This window comes from Staurois parvus, unplaced genomic scaffold, assembly GCF_062004578.1.
Source record: "Staurois parvus isolate SC_StPar_1 unplaced genomic scaffold, SC_StPar_1.0 ptg000019l, whole genome shotgun sequence".
NCBI lineage: Eukaryota > Metazoa > Chordata > Amphibia > Anura > Ranidae > Staurois > Staurois parvus.
The window spans coordinates 16,307,758-16,321,709 of record NW_028317815.1 but is presented as its reverse complement, the minus strand read 5'-3'; the positions used below and the strand labels follow the sequence as shown (position 1 = coordinate 16,321,709).

The 13,952-nt window shown below is 38.9% G+C and overlaps 1 protein-coding gene across 1 annotated transcript in view; it reads left to right on the top strand.

The window, feature by feature from the left end:
• The window catches only part of LOC149472909 (pendrin-like), a 55,204-nt gene extending 42,181 nt beyond the window's left edge, over window positions 1-13,023 (top strand). The window contains exons 16-21 of the mRNA XM_089685155.1: window positions 1,507-1,602; window positions 3,309-3,548; window positions 4,125-4,179; window positions 4,338-4,483; window positions 7,118-7,201; window positions 8,206-13,023. Of these exons, the coding sequence (XP_089541281.1) occupies window positions 1,507-1,602; window positions 3,309-3,548; window positions 4,125-4,179; window positions 4,338-4,483; window positions 7,118-7,201; window positions 8,206-8,229 (645 nt within the window). The 3' untranslated portion in view covers window positions 8,230-13,023. The remainder of the gene's footprint in view (window positions 1-1,506; window positions 1,603-3,308; window positions 3,549-4,124; window positions 4,180-4,337; window positions 4,484-7,117; window positions 7,202-8,205) is intronic.
• The last annotated feature ends 929 nt before the right edge of the window (window positions 13,024-13,952 follow it).

Here is a 13,952-nt window from a genome sequence, read left to right as displayed (position 1 = left end):
TAAAGGCTCTCTGAAGCCTAGAAACCCTTTTAATAAGTTAAATTTGCAGCGAATAAATTCGCATCGAATCGAATTTCTGCCGCAAATTCGGCGAATCAGCCGAATCGAATTTTTGAATAATTCGCTCATCTCTATAAATAATGTATAAAACATAAAGTCCAAAGTAGTAAGATCTTCCACCAAATTGTCCATGTGTACCACCAAATTATCCATGTGCACCAATATCTTCTATAGCTGGTCACCAGTGCTACTCATGCATACACCTCTCATCAGCAATATATGCTCACCTCCAGACTAGACACCGATGGTTAGCCAAGGGTCACGTGTGACACACTTGTGCCCCTTTCACGGGCTGTCAACAGGATGGCTGAAGATTTACTCTTCCACAGATGGCTCCCACTGTTCCAGGGATCCTCTACTAACATAAGAAGTGTTATTTCATTCATGAAAGAAGAACAGGGACTAATAGTGTTCTCCATACAGGAAAAACATTTATTAAAAATTATACCTATCAGTGTACACAGTGCTATGCACAGTGCATATCAAACAAAGGCCGCTCTTTGCGTCATCACATGCACTACCAACATGAAGATGGCCACCGACTGACCCCGCTCCACTCCTATATGCAATACACCCAATCAACAGGCTTTCTCAGTAGGACCAGCACAAGCCAACAGGAAGTTCTTATATACCCTCCAAGCCATTACCAGAACCTCCAGTAAACCGTGAATGACATTGTGGCCAGCTCCTGAACTAGAAGTAAAGCCGTTGGAGACTCATGTAACAGGAAATGACATCGCAGAGCCCCCATGTGACTGAAAATTAAACTGCAGATGTCAATCCAACTAAATTTGACCCCAGCACACTAAATACAGCCACTTCCTGCTCCCACAGACAACAAAAAGTCATAAAAATCACCTAATATCTCCAAAAAACATAAATAAAAACTCTAGTCTCCAGCAACGTCACATAAACCAGTACAATCACAATATATTGCACATGAGCTGTCACTTTTTATGCTTCCTGGACAGATCAGGCTTCTGGAGAGCCCATTTTATGAAAGATACCACAACCTGATAGTGTATTAAGAAACAATGTCTGTTGTCACGAGGAAACAAGGACCAGGACATTGCATATTCTGTAGTATTTGAAGCAAATGTTTGGTGTCCCTCAAGTATGCCTCCATTGATCTAGCCAACGGCTGTAAAAAATAGTCAATGTATTGGCCCAGGCGCAACGTGACTGAGTAAATCTCATTGACAATGGGCCTACCCAGGGGCCTTTCTGAATTCTTATTAAGCTTCATAAGAAAATAAATTACAGGTATCCTACAGGCTTCTGAATTTAAATACACAGCTTCTTTTTCGGTCAGAATATGCTTATCAGTACCTCGCTTAACCAACTTTTCTAGTCTTCTTCTAAGGAGATATGGGGTTACCCCTTAACAAATTATAGGTATTTCTGTCACTCACCAATCTATTCATATCTTTTATAATTTTATCTAAGGTTGGATTTGATGTTGTCAGAGTTTTCAACAAGAGGACCAAAGCACTGCGGAAAATTTCCAAACTTATCAAGAAAGGTCAACTAAGAGCGACAAAGGTAAATATTAATATATTCATTTTTCTTTTATTAAAGCAGAACTTAACTATATCTGAGCACCACAACCCGAAAACACTATTTATTTGTGGCTGATATTCAAAGCAAACTCACCCATCCATCCTTGTCTCCATGCTTTATTTTCTTGAGAAAACCATTTGAACCTGCCCCCCACCCCCAGCATTATTAGCCGAGGCCATCTTGAGTAAGGGCAGATGTTTCTTGTAGCTTTTACTTCCTAGAATCCATCTGCCCTTGCTCACGCATGCAGGCAGGAGGGTGTGCTTAGCTGAGAAAGACTCTCCTCCCCTCATTCAGAAGAAAGAAAAAATGCCCATGAAGACTTCTGGGATGTATGACATCATTTTTGCCTAAGCCAGAAACCAGAGGGCAACTGAAAAATGTAAAAGATTAAAACATGTAAATATAATATACCTTCTTATCTATTTACTAATGCTAGTAGCTAAGAGTAGCTAATGTTTTAGAAAGTAAACCTAATACCATTCCTAGTGCTTATTCATCATCACTGTGTAACAAACGTTTTTATCTTATGAAACCATTCTAAGATGATAACTATCACAAGAGCCATGATTGTCATGCCTGTTTTTTCATATACTGTATATTGTTCACAATGTTACATTCTTTTAAATCTCGTTTACAAATGTAGTTTACCTATGGCACTTATGGTAATTAAGTCATGCTTGTATCAGCCAGTATCATTTTATCTGGTGTTTGAAGGCTCTCTTTCAAAGTTATGGAATTACTACCATAAAATCCTGCAAGAAAGTTAAAGCAGAACTATTGAAAAAAATTAATCAGGCTTGATAACCTTCTTGCCTTAAATCATGTTAATAGTATCTGATGGGTGTCTGTAAGAAATTCATCTCCCTCCCCCATGTCTCATTCCTCAGCCTTCTGAGTGGACAATAAAGAGACAGACACAAATTCATAAAGCCACCCCTGTGCCTTCTCTACCTGTAACCATGTTTAAAGTCTGACAGCACTGGGAGAAGCATTAGGACCATGGATGGCTCAGAGTGTTAGCCCTCTCCTAGCCTAAGTGCTATCATGCAAGGCTTTACAGAAACATAATATTGGGACAAACATAGTTTATTTAATTAGCTTCATGCAATTTTTGGTCTCACTTTCAAAAATCAGGCTGACAGTGGGCACTTCCACACTATGTCATTGCAATAAGTGGCAGTGTGGTTTGCATATTGCTACTAATAAAGCATGTTTTAATGCATTGGAGCTAGAAGAGCAGATGTTTAGGAAGATAAGCCAACAAGAGGAAGGGAGTAAATGAGGGCCTCTGTTGAGTGATGATGTTCATTCATAGCCTGATGTGCAGTACAGCTCCACAGTAATTTGGGATTCAATATTTAATGCTTGTGTCATTCTCCTGGCCTATGCAGTGCAACCTACAAGTGTCAACACAGGAGTAGCTGTATAGCAAAGAATAACAATAATATCTTTAGATTGTAAGATCCACGAGCAGGGCCCTCCTATTCCTTCTGTACTGAAATGTATTGGAATTGTACTGTCTCCCTTATATTGTAAAGCGCTGCGCAAACTGTTAGCGCTATATAAATCCTGTATAATAATAATTATAAATATTTTGGCAGGTAAAGTACTTCATATATGTGTATTTCTACTGTACATGTAGCTGAATGGCTGTAGTTCTGTTTTAACTAAAGTGTTTCCTTTAGAATGGCATTATCAGTGATGCTGGTACTGATAATGAAGCATTTGAGCCTGATGATGAGCTGGAAGACCCTGAAGCAGAACAGAATGAGGAAGTTAACGTGAAAGAAGTTGAGGTCCAAGTAGACTGGAATTCAGAGCTACCTGTGAAAGTCAATGTCCCAAAAGTCACTATACACAGCGTTATTTTCGACTTTGGCCAAATTTCTTTCCTTGATGTAGTAGCAGTACGATCTATGAAAGTGGTAAGACGTCTGATACCAATTTTCCCTATATTTTAAAACTTGCTTGGATTGGTTAAACATGTATTATAATATTTTATATTTCATCACAAATATGTTTTCGACTGTCATAAGGTGAAGTCCAAAAAGGTCAGAATTTGATATGTGAGTAGAAAATGCAACTAGATAGCGTGGTTAAGTTAAGGCAGCATTTGACCAAGTGCTGACTACAGGGTAGTCATTGGACCAAGCTGATGTCCCCTTCCTTTTGGCATGGGCAGGACATACTAACACATTTTTTATATAGTCAGAGCACAGTAGATTAATGTAGCTCTAGCATTGATTTACTGGAGTACACTGGAATATTACCAATATGCAGTGGTTATGGGAGTTACACAGGTTGTGCTCCCCCATATCAGATGTATGTGAACCTCCACTTGGACCTACAGATGCCTAGGCAAGCTTTAATTAATATGATATTACATTCAATGAATCTTAAAAATGGAACATCCTAAAAATCTAACAACAAAAAATGTATATTATTCATTTTATTAATATTGTTATGGATAATTTCTCACTACCATACTTTTTGATTTTCAGATATACAAAGAATTCAAGAGGATTGATGTTAATGTCTATATTGCAGCAAGTGATGGTGAGCACGGCATTAAGTTTTCTAATGTGAAGCTTCTGTGGACTGCATTTGCATTCAATTAATACACTGGGTGTAGGGTATATGAGAAACCCCTAATTAATGTGTTTTTATTCTTAATGTTTTTATTCTTAATGTGATTTTATTATTCATTTTTGCAGATAGTGTTTACAAAAAAATGGAAGATTGTTTATTTTTTGATGACCTAATTAAGCCAGACATCTTCTTCTTAACTGTTCATGACGCTGTGCTATATATAGAGAACATCAGGAAGTACAGCGATGGACATGATCCATTACTGGAGAAGGTAAAACAATGGAAATGCTGGGGAATATTTAGGAGATTAAAAGGCAAGGAAAGATTGGTGTTGGTTGAGGGTGCTTCTAGCGTAGGAGGCAAGGCAAATTTAACTTTGGTTCCTTCTGTAACCAAGAGTGCAGTGATGGTTTGGTCTGACCTGTTAAGGGTCTCACAGGCTGGTAGATTGATCACTTCCCCCTCTATCTAAAATAAACTTCCAGTGCTTAGGGCAGGAGATTCAAATCAGTCAGTCTGAACATTTATCAGGTTCCAGCCAAGAGCTAGAGAGGAAGTGTCCAGTAGGGGGCTAGAATGGGATTAAATAATCTGAGACACTGGAGAGCAGGCTTCCTTCTCCTCAGGAGGGTTCCAGCAGTGCAGGTGCTGCTGCCAGGCAGCCCAGAGACTGAACAGCTGTTCTGGGAAGCCTCAAAGGTGCTATGATCAAAGGATCAAATGGACTTTGCTCAGAACTGACTGCAGAACCACACTACAAGGGATCCTGTCCTGGGAGGTGCCATCTCACTTACTGAGTTGTAGTAGGAAGGAGGCAGCTGTCCTGGGGACTTGTGAGTAGTGACCTGAAACTGATCCCTGAAACTTTTGGATGCTGCACTGGGTACCAATAGCTGTGCAGGGTAACCAGATGCCCAAAGACTTGCCCCATGGTCTTCATCCGTGGGGCCTTGGACTGTTTGCTATTAACAACTACTACTGTTGCTATAAAGACTGTGAGCATTTTGGAGTATCCCATGTCCCCAACCCCTCTTCTGGTAGAAGTTTTGTCAGCACTAAATGACAAAAAATACAATCCCTAGACTGTTTATTGGAGCAGACGTGAATGGATTGTTGCTTGGGTAGCTGGTAGCCTCTGTGCTGTTTGGGGGAGAACCAGGAAATTCTACAGGTGCAACCACATAATAATCTGAATCTTGCTCAACAGATAGCTATGTGGAAGGCAGATGCAACACCATTCCTTTTGTTTCTATATTACCTTACATAAACCTTCTCCATTCATTGGACCCTTCTTTATTACATGCAAACGTGTCCATGTACAAAATAGAAATAGTATAGAGAAATTCAGGTAAAAACATGGATAAATCGTTCAGTAGCATGTGAACAATTAAGTTACTGCAAAGCTCAAATGTAGTCATCCACATATTCTCATTGCCACAGTTTATGCAGGACTGAAAAGTGTTAAAACAAAACTTTACCCATACAGTAACAACTTGATAAAAAATAATGTTCTTTAGCAAGAACATACATTCCACATTAATAATTATGCTACCAAAATTAGCATGTGCTATAAATTGCCTCCAGAATTGTTCCTGTTTGCTCTTGCTAGAGGCTGCCATTTTGCTGAAGCCCAGAACTCCTGAACAGCAATAAATCTTTACGCTGTGAGCAGATTGGTCTCTACATTTTTGGCACAGTGCTAAAAATAGAGTGCAACTGAGCATGTGCAGAGCAGGGTAAGACACTGTATTATTGGATTTTAAACAGTATAGGCACTTATTTTTAATGTTTTACATAGCTATACCTGCAGAAGGGGCCAGCACGAAGTGATCTGTAAGGACTTAATTTTCTGACTAAAGTTCCACTTTAACATCATGCAGCATGTTGGAGGGGCTTTAATATGCTATGGGGAATAATGGCTGTCCATGGAGCATGTGCCAAGCTTAGTACACAGGAGGCAGTTATTCTCTATGGCCAGCATAGGCGTGCGCACAGGGTGTGTCGATGTGCGTGGACATGCCCTAATCACCTTGTTCGCATTAGCATTATCACTCTGTGCCAGTGGGGGAATGGGAAAGATCTCCCTATTACCAGCTCTGCCATAAGAGAAGTGCTTACACACTTCTTTTTCACTGTGCCTGCAGGGAGATCAATGTGCAGGGGTCATATATATGTAGACACATACACACACGTGTGTGTTTGAGCTTTGGGGTGCACACCCTAATGCAATAGGGTGCGCACACCAGTGATGGACAGTACATGTGCAACATATATGAGCACCACTGCAACATTGCAAGCTGTATTGTAAACATTGGCAACAGCCCTGGGCAGTCACAGCAGGTGAGAATGTCTATGGGATGTCAGCATCTGAGGCCTACAAATCTGTTGCCAATTTTGATTAAGTTGACTTGGAAGGTGGAAATTTCATTTTAAAAAATTAACTTACATTTCAATAATAATGATAAAGGAGAGTTAGTTTTCTGCTGCTTGGGAAAATAGAATTGGAGAGTCTTTACAATCTGGAAAAAATTATGCAGCTGCTAATCATATATACATTACCTGTCAGTTAGTCATATATACATTACCTGGTGTAAACTATGGCACTAAAATAAGACTACACTGCCTGATTTAGGCCATTCATTGTGACCAGTTGAACACCAATCACCAGTGATGATTTTGTATTTCTTTTCTACCTTCACAAATTGATAATTTTGACAAAGCAAATGATGACTGGAAGTGTCCAGTTTAACTAATGTTACACATTTTTATACTGGACACTAAATATCCTGTTGAGTGGCACAAATGTGTGTTGAATTTAAATTCGTTGGAATTTCTTGTAGCTGTTGTAGTGTAAAAGAACAAAAATTGATCTCCCTAGTAAAATATACATATTTTGCTTTTTTAGATTTCACTTATGCAAGAGTCTAAAGAACCATTGGAGTTCACTGATCTTGAGATGTCAAACCTGGATCTGGATGCCCAAGAAGAGGTGAGATAATGCGTCCAACATGTCCCTTATGTATTAACATATGCAGAATATACTGTATATTCTCTTTATTCAACAATAAGTGCAATTTCATTGTGCCCCTGGCAGAATTCCGCTTTAAACATTAGGGGGGTGTATATATTAAAAGTGCACTGAACAAGTCAATTTCTTGTTGCCTAGAGCTACCAGTCAAAATGCTTGTTTGATTTTCATGTCTGTGCTTTAGAAATTATGTTAGTATAGGGACACTTCTCCTGTATAAGCCCCATGGTCATTTTTGTTCATACAACCAAAACTCCTTGCTTTTTCCTTTGCTCTTTTGTGTCCCTAGAGAGAAAAGCACTATAGAAAATTAAATAGTAAATTATACATTTATATAGGCAATTTGGGAATTATGAATGCTTCAAAAACGTAATGGGGTAGTGGCATATTTATAAATCATTCACTTGCCTGTTAATAGTATATGCTAAAACTCAAGGTTATCACTTCTTTTTGTTGACCTCTCACCTCCCTCATAAGCTAACATGCAGTGATAATTAAAAAAAGGCAAGGGACAGAGTTATTAAATATACTTAACCCCCCCCCCCACTCCCACCCCATGGCGCCTACGTCAGAATGATTTCATGCTCCTTCCAGCAAGATCCCAGGGAATGCTGAGTATCCCAAATCTCATTACATCTTGCTGGAAGGAACATTACATCACCCCCTGTATTACAGAAGCTAGGAGTAAGGTAACCCCCTTGCCCCCAAGTTTCTTTTTATTCATTGCAGTATTTTGGCATTGGTGGGCAAAGTAAATAAGTGGACTTTACTTTTTTCTTCAAGGTCTGCTTTAAAATGGGTATTTAACTGTTTGCCTGGAATTCCATTTTAAAAATGTGCTTTCCTAAATAGTAATTTTTCAATGTTAATCGGTTGCACTGGTTATAAATAAAAGCAGAAAACTTATTATTTTGCACTTTAGAGTGACAAATAACTAACCTATTGTGCTGTATGTTTCTCTATAGGCTCTCAGAAGACTTGCATCATGAACAAAACTCCTGGATTTTCTATTTCTAGGGAGAACTATTTGCTCTTTTATTTTTTCCTGAACTGGACACAATTCCCATCATGATCTCAGTTTGCCAGTTAATTGCTGATTTAAATGTACAAACATTTTACTGCTCCCTATAGATTGTAATATTTCGGGTAACAGGTGTGGCATTATATATAATATTCTTCATTCAACCTACACCTAAACATTCAAATGATATAATGAATAACCTGGTGTGATGGAATACCTAATCTTTGCACATTCCTTAGTTCCACTATCATTCCAAAGGTGCTTTAATTGGGTACATAGAACATGATGTGCAATATCCAACAGTTGGGAAGAAATATATCAATAACTATGTAACTAATATATGCATATATATATTCTAGCTATGTATTTGAGGTGTATTTCTAAAATCTAGAATTTATTGCAATAAAACATCTATAATTGCTCTGAATGATAATTATAGGGAATTAATGTCACAGATGGGACTACAGGGTACAGGGAAGAAAGAGGCCAGTCGGCTGGCACGTGAGGTATAGTCATCTGTTGTGCATCCTTGGAAATGAACCAACACCATGGCAGATTGTCTTTAGAACCCTAGGTAGGTAACAGCCATAAAGCAGCATTCACACTCTAATATCTTACCACTGCCACCAGATGTCAAGGATCTGGGCTCATAGTGACTAACTAACTGGGAGGAGATTCTTGTTTGGAGGAGGAATAAGTGGACAACTTACTTTGAGCAGGTAAAATCAGTTGTAATACAATTGTCACAGCTCACAATACCTTTGGCCTCTACTAGAGGGAGACTTTACCCAATTCTAGCTGGCTGGCCAACAGGCAGATAAAAGTATTACATGCAGTCTGGTGCACTCTAAGCGCTGTGGAGCAATCGGGCAATGTACACACACTTCTGAGATTCCTCAAGCCCCTATGAGCTGGAATCCTGGCATATATTACCTTTCTTATGGTCCCTTGCACCCACATACACCCCGGAAACACAATTTTAGCTTGCCACCACCTACCAGTTTCTGCACTGCCATACATGCTGATTTGGCTATTCACTATGAAATGAAAAGAGGAAAAAAAAAAATACAATTTTACTGTTTTGAGCAATATGGTTTATCCTGCTTGGGGGGGGGGAAGCTTACCGAGAAAGATATTTAGATGGCATGTTTAGAACACTCCCAGATTAATACAAATGAATTTCTCATGCTCCCTAATTTATACAGATATAGATGTTGGCTAGGCTCTTACACTTCAACCAATCACCCCAGGAGGTGTTCCTTCTAATGCCTTGAGGATGGTTCTTGCCTCCTTAAGTGGTCATGGGTTTACAATCCTTCTAGCTCCAATGATCTCTGACATCAGCACCTCAGTCTGATGACAAGTCCATACACACCTCATGGCTGCTGTGAGCAGACCCCATTGCCCATTGTTGGTCTCTCAGGGATGCTGTACAATGGACACCTACAATTTTATATGTGCAGGTAGCCCATGATATGTATCAGAAGGAATATTTTTATCTCACTGTGGCTAATATATCACATTTTTACAGATTTTCCAAATTTTATCAGGTGCTACTGAACACACAATTCTCGTTTCAACAAGGTACTTGAGAAACACATTCCTTTTTTTACTGATGGTTACAGAACCAAAATCCTGAACACATTTGCACTCATACTGTCATCTTTGACTGGCAGTCTGTCAGATAGAACCCTGAGTTCTTCCAGACTGCTGCAATCTTAACAGCCTCAGAGACCTTAGAGCTGTCATCGCAGGTGCCAGGGAGATGACAGGTGGAGGAGACAATTTGGCCCCTTTCACACGGGCGTACCGTTTTTTTTCATCAGTTCAGTCAGGTTTTTTCAAAGAAAAAAATGGATCAGTTTACAACAGTTTCTCATCAGTTTCTTATCAGATTCTCATCAATTTCTTATCAGTTTCTTATCAGTTTTTTACATAGTTTACCAATTCAAAAAACGGATGCAAAAGCTGACTGTATGTTCGTTTACATCCGTTTACATCAGTTTTTCGTCCATTCCATTTTTTTTTATGGAAGAAAAATAGGGCTTTCTTTCATTCATAAACACGAATGTTAATGGATGTGGACATTAACGGATGTAAACAGATGATTATCCGCTTACATCCACTAGTCCATAGAAATACATGTGTGTCCATATTTCATTCATAAACTGATGGATGAAAATGGACATATGGAACGCTCGTGTGAAAGGACTCTTCCTCTTTAACAGTGGGCACATTGATTCCCACCCCAATATTAGCCCCAACAGGTGAAAATGTAACTTTAGTACTTCTAAAATGTGTGAATGCATATGGTAAAGCTGATTAAAGGTCCCATAGTTAAATGGCCATAAATTGTAATCTCGTGACCACAATTAACTAATTTCCCAACATGCCTTAAAACAAAATGCATCATGTTTTTAAACTGAAGTTATGCTTTTATCCTGTTCAGAATGCCCTCTTGTAAATGATGGCTTCTGTGTTCTTCACCTATAACAGCCCCCTTTCCCATAAAGCCATCAGGTCTACCTGTAATCGGTTGTCTCAGGACATATACACAATGCTATAGTGCCTGGCCACCACACCTGGGCAGGCGCGAACTGAGCACAGCAAACAGATACTTGTGTTTGGTAGACAGGTAGAGTAGTTCAATGACAGTCTAGGTACAAGGCAAGCAAGGTTCAGAATAGTCAGGGTCAGATCTGTAGTCAAAAGGCAGGCAAAGTCCAGAGAATAGTCGATACTTGATCTAAGGTCATCAATGAGGGAATCCAGACAGCACAGCAGGACAGACAGACAGGGAGCTTGAGCATGTGTAGACAGCGCTATCACAAGCATGAGACTGCAGGCTTGGCTGCCTTAAATAAGGGTTGGTCTCCACACAGAGACTGGCCACATCAATCACTTTGCAGGTGGACAGACAGGCAGGGAGAGTGCATCATAGCAAAAACCAAGATGCTGGAACCAGCAGATATAATGGAGAAGGAGCGCTACATGCTCCTGAAAACTGCTAGGCATTAGGGTTGATTTACTAAACTGAAGAGTGCAAAATCTAGTGCAGCTGTGTATGGTAACCAATCAGCTTCTAACTTCAGCTTGTTCAATTAAGCTTTGACAATGAAATCTGGAAGCTGATTTTTAGTAAATCAAGCCCATTGCATTTGAAGCAGTTATGCCTGAACAACGTGGTACAGACACAAAATGTTAGAGTGCAGTTCCTCCTGGTAGTATTCAAATACAAATAACTATATTAAACAAAACTGCCAATAAAAAATAAGTATTTAGATTTTTAATCATTTCTGAGAGTTTTTGTTTATAGATATGTTTTAAGTCATTCCTTACCTGAGGGTCCACCCTAATTTAGTAAAGACATACTGTATGTAGGAAGTTAAGTATATAGAGTTAAAATAGCACAATAATACAATATGTGTTCTAAGGTGTATCTTTTCTATAACAAAAGCAGACAAATCCTTAAATATTGGGTGTATTCACCGATATATTATCTAACTCGTATATACATAAAGTATAATATTTTCCAAAATTGCATAAATATCTTTCTTTATAGGTAATGATACCTTTTTTTTTAAGGATAAAATGTATTGGGGTGCAAGTTTTCCTCATTTTATAAACCTTCTTTGTGGACTGCTATTTTATTATTTGTGCAATTGTATTTTCAGTATTTGGCTTCAATATGAAATGTATACTGTATCTATGCATACATATGTTTTCTTGCCACTCAAGAATATGTTTAATACCATAAGTGTGTTGTATTTTATTAATAGCTGAAATTCACAATTAATGGCATACTGGCATGGTTAAATTATAGAGCTAGTACAAGTAAATTCCAAAAGTCGAAACATTACCTTTCAATGACAATGTTGGTACCTACAAAAGTATCTCAGTTGCAGTCCCTATAGCAATAATGAGCTTATGCCCGCTCTACTATTTCATGTGTCTGTGGTCTGTGCTAACGGCAGGATTTTACTATTATCCATTTCCCCTCTGGGGAGATCCTCTTTACTGTGAACAATACAAAGGGTCCCTGGCACACTTAAGCTGGCCATAGATGAATCAAAATTCAGCTGGTTCAGCGGGGACTGTCCAAACTTTGACCCATCTATGGCCATTTCCGCTTGACAGAAGTTGATCTAACAATTGACTTCTGTCTAAGGGGACTGTTGGAAAACTTTCCTTTGATCAGCTTCTGCAGTGATGATCAGTGTATTCTGACAGGAGAAGTCTCTGCTTTCAGAACACAATAGTTCCACAGGAAGAATTCCTCCATACAGGTCACTTGTGAGGGAATGAATCATCTATGGCCAGCCTTACAAGCTAGCCAGCAAAAATTCTAACCAATCTTTTTCATTTACACAGGTTAAAAAAACAGGTTTTTGTTGCATACATCTGCAGCTAGATGAGGAAGCTACAATACCGTGTCAAAGAAACTCTGATATGTGGTCCCTACTTCTAAAATATCTATGTCCCAACTATGGAACATACTGTATATAGCAATGCACAGATGGCAGGTTCACTTGGAGTAGTTGAAACAGATTGGTTAGGTTTTTTTTTGCTGGCTAGCTTGGAAGTGTGCTATGGACCTTTTGTATTGGTGTATGCATTGTTCTGCCCATGTGAACCTTTCCTTTTTTTTGTTTCAAACAGATCAGAACAGCTGCCATCATTGCTTATTCACTTTGAGCCTACTCCCCCCATATCACAGGGACACAAACAACAATAAAAGCATGAAAATGGATTAGAACCTTAATCAAGATATTACTACTGTGTCATCACTTTTTATAATGACTTCTCTTTCTCCCCATTTTCCCTTCACCATTCTATCTAAGCACAAGAACAAAAATCTGGGCTGAAAGGAGGAGGTTTATATAAAGTACACCAATGCCAAATATCTTGTTAATGAGACTTAAACGTCTGCATACAGAACCCTTGTTAAAAATAACTAACTCTCTATTTGAATGCCTGTATTATCATCAATAACTACATTAATTTTTAGCTACTTATTTTGCAGATTTTTAATCTATCTTTATGAAATTCATACCATTAGCACATCCAGTAGAGAAGTGAGCAATCTCTCCCCAATTGCCAATGGTGATCTACGTGTTAATGCTAATGCACAAAAACAATGAGAAATCGCAGGCTGAACTGTCCATCAAAGACAAGTTGGCAGGGAGGTGGTAATTTGAGTTGTGTTTAGTCTTGGTGGGGAGCATGCATGCTGGAGTTGCCCCATAGAGGCTTGGCTAGTGATAGGAGATTCTTGGCTGGTGGGAAGAAACTGTCCACAAAATTAATGTATACACTAGACTAGGGATCTCCAAACTATGTCCCTTCAGATGTTGAGGAACTGCAAGGCCTCATGGGACTGCCACAGGCAAGACTCCCAGATTCACAGGCATGATGGGACTTGTAGTACATCAATAGCTGGAGGGCCATAGTTTGGAGACCCCTGCACTAGAGAGTAGCTGAAACTGACCCAAATACCAAAAGTCTGAACTTGCCTTTAAGCACAATATGATATTATAGTTATATCCAAGAAATTGACTTGTTGAAATCATAGTGGTTTTTTTCAAATTAAAGTATTGATTTTTTGCCATGAATAAAAACTCCTATTCCCATAACTCTGCATTTGCAGCGCAGATCAGATGATTTCTGACTACCAATCATTAGTGCAGTAGT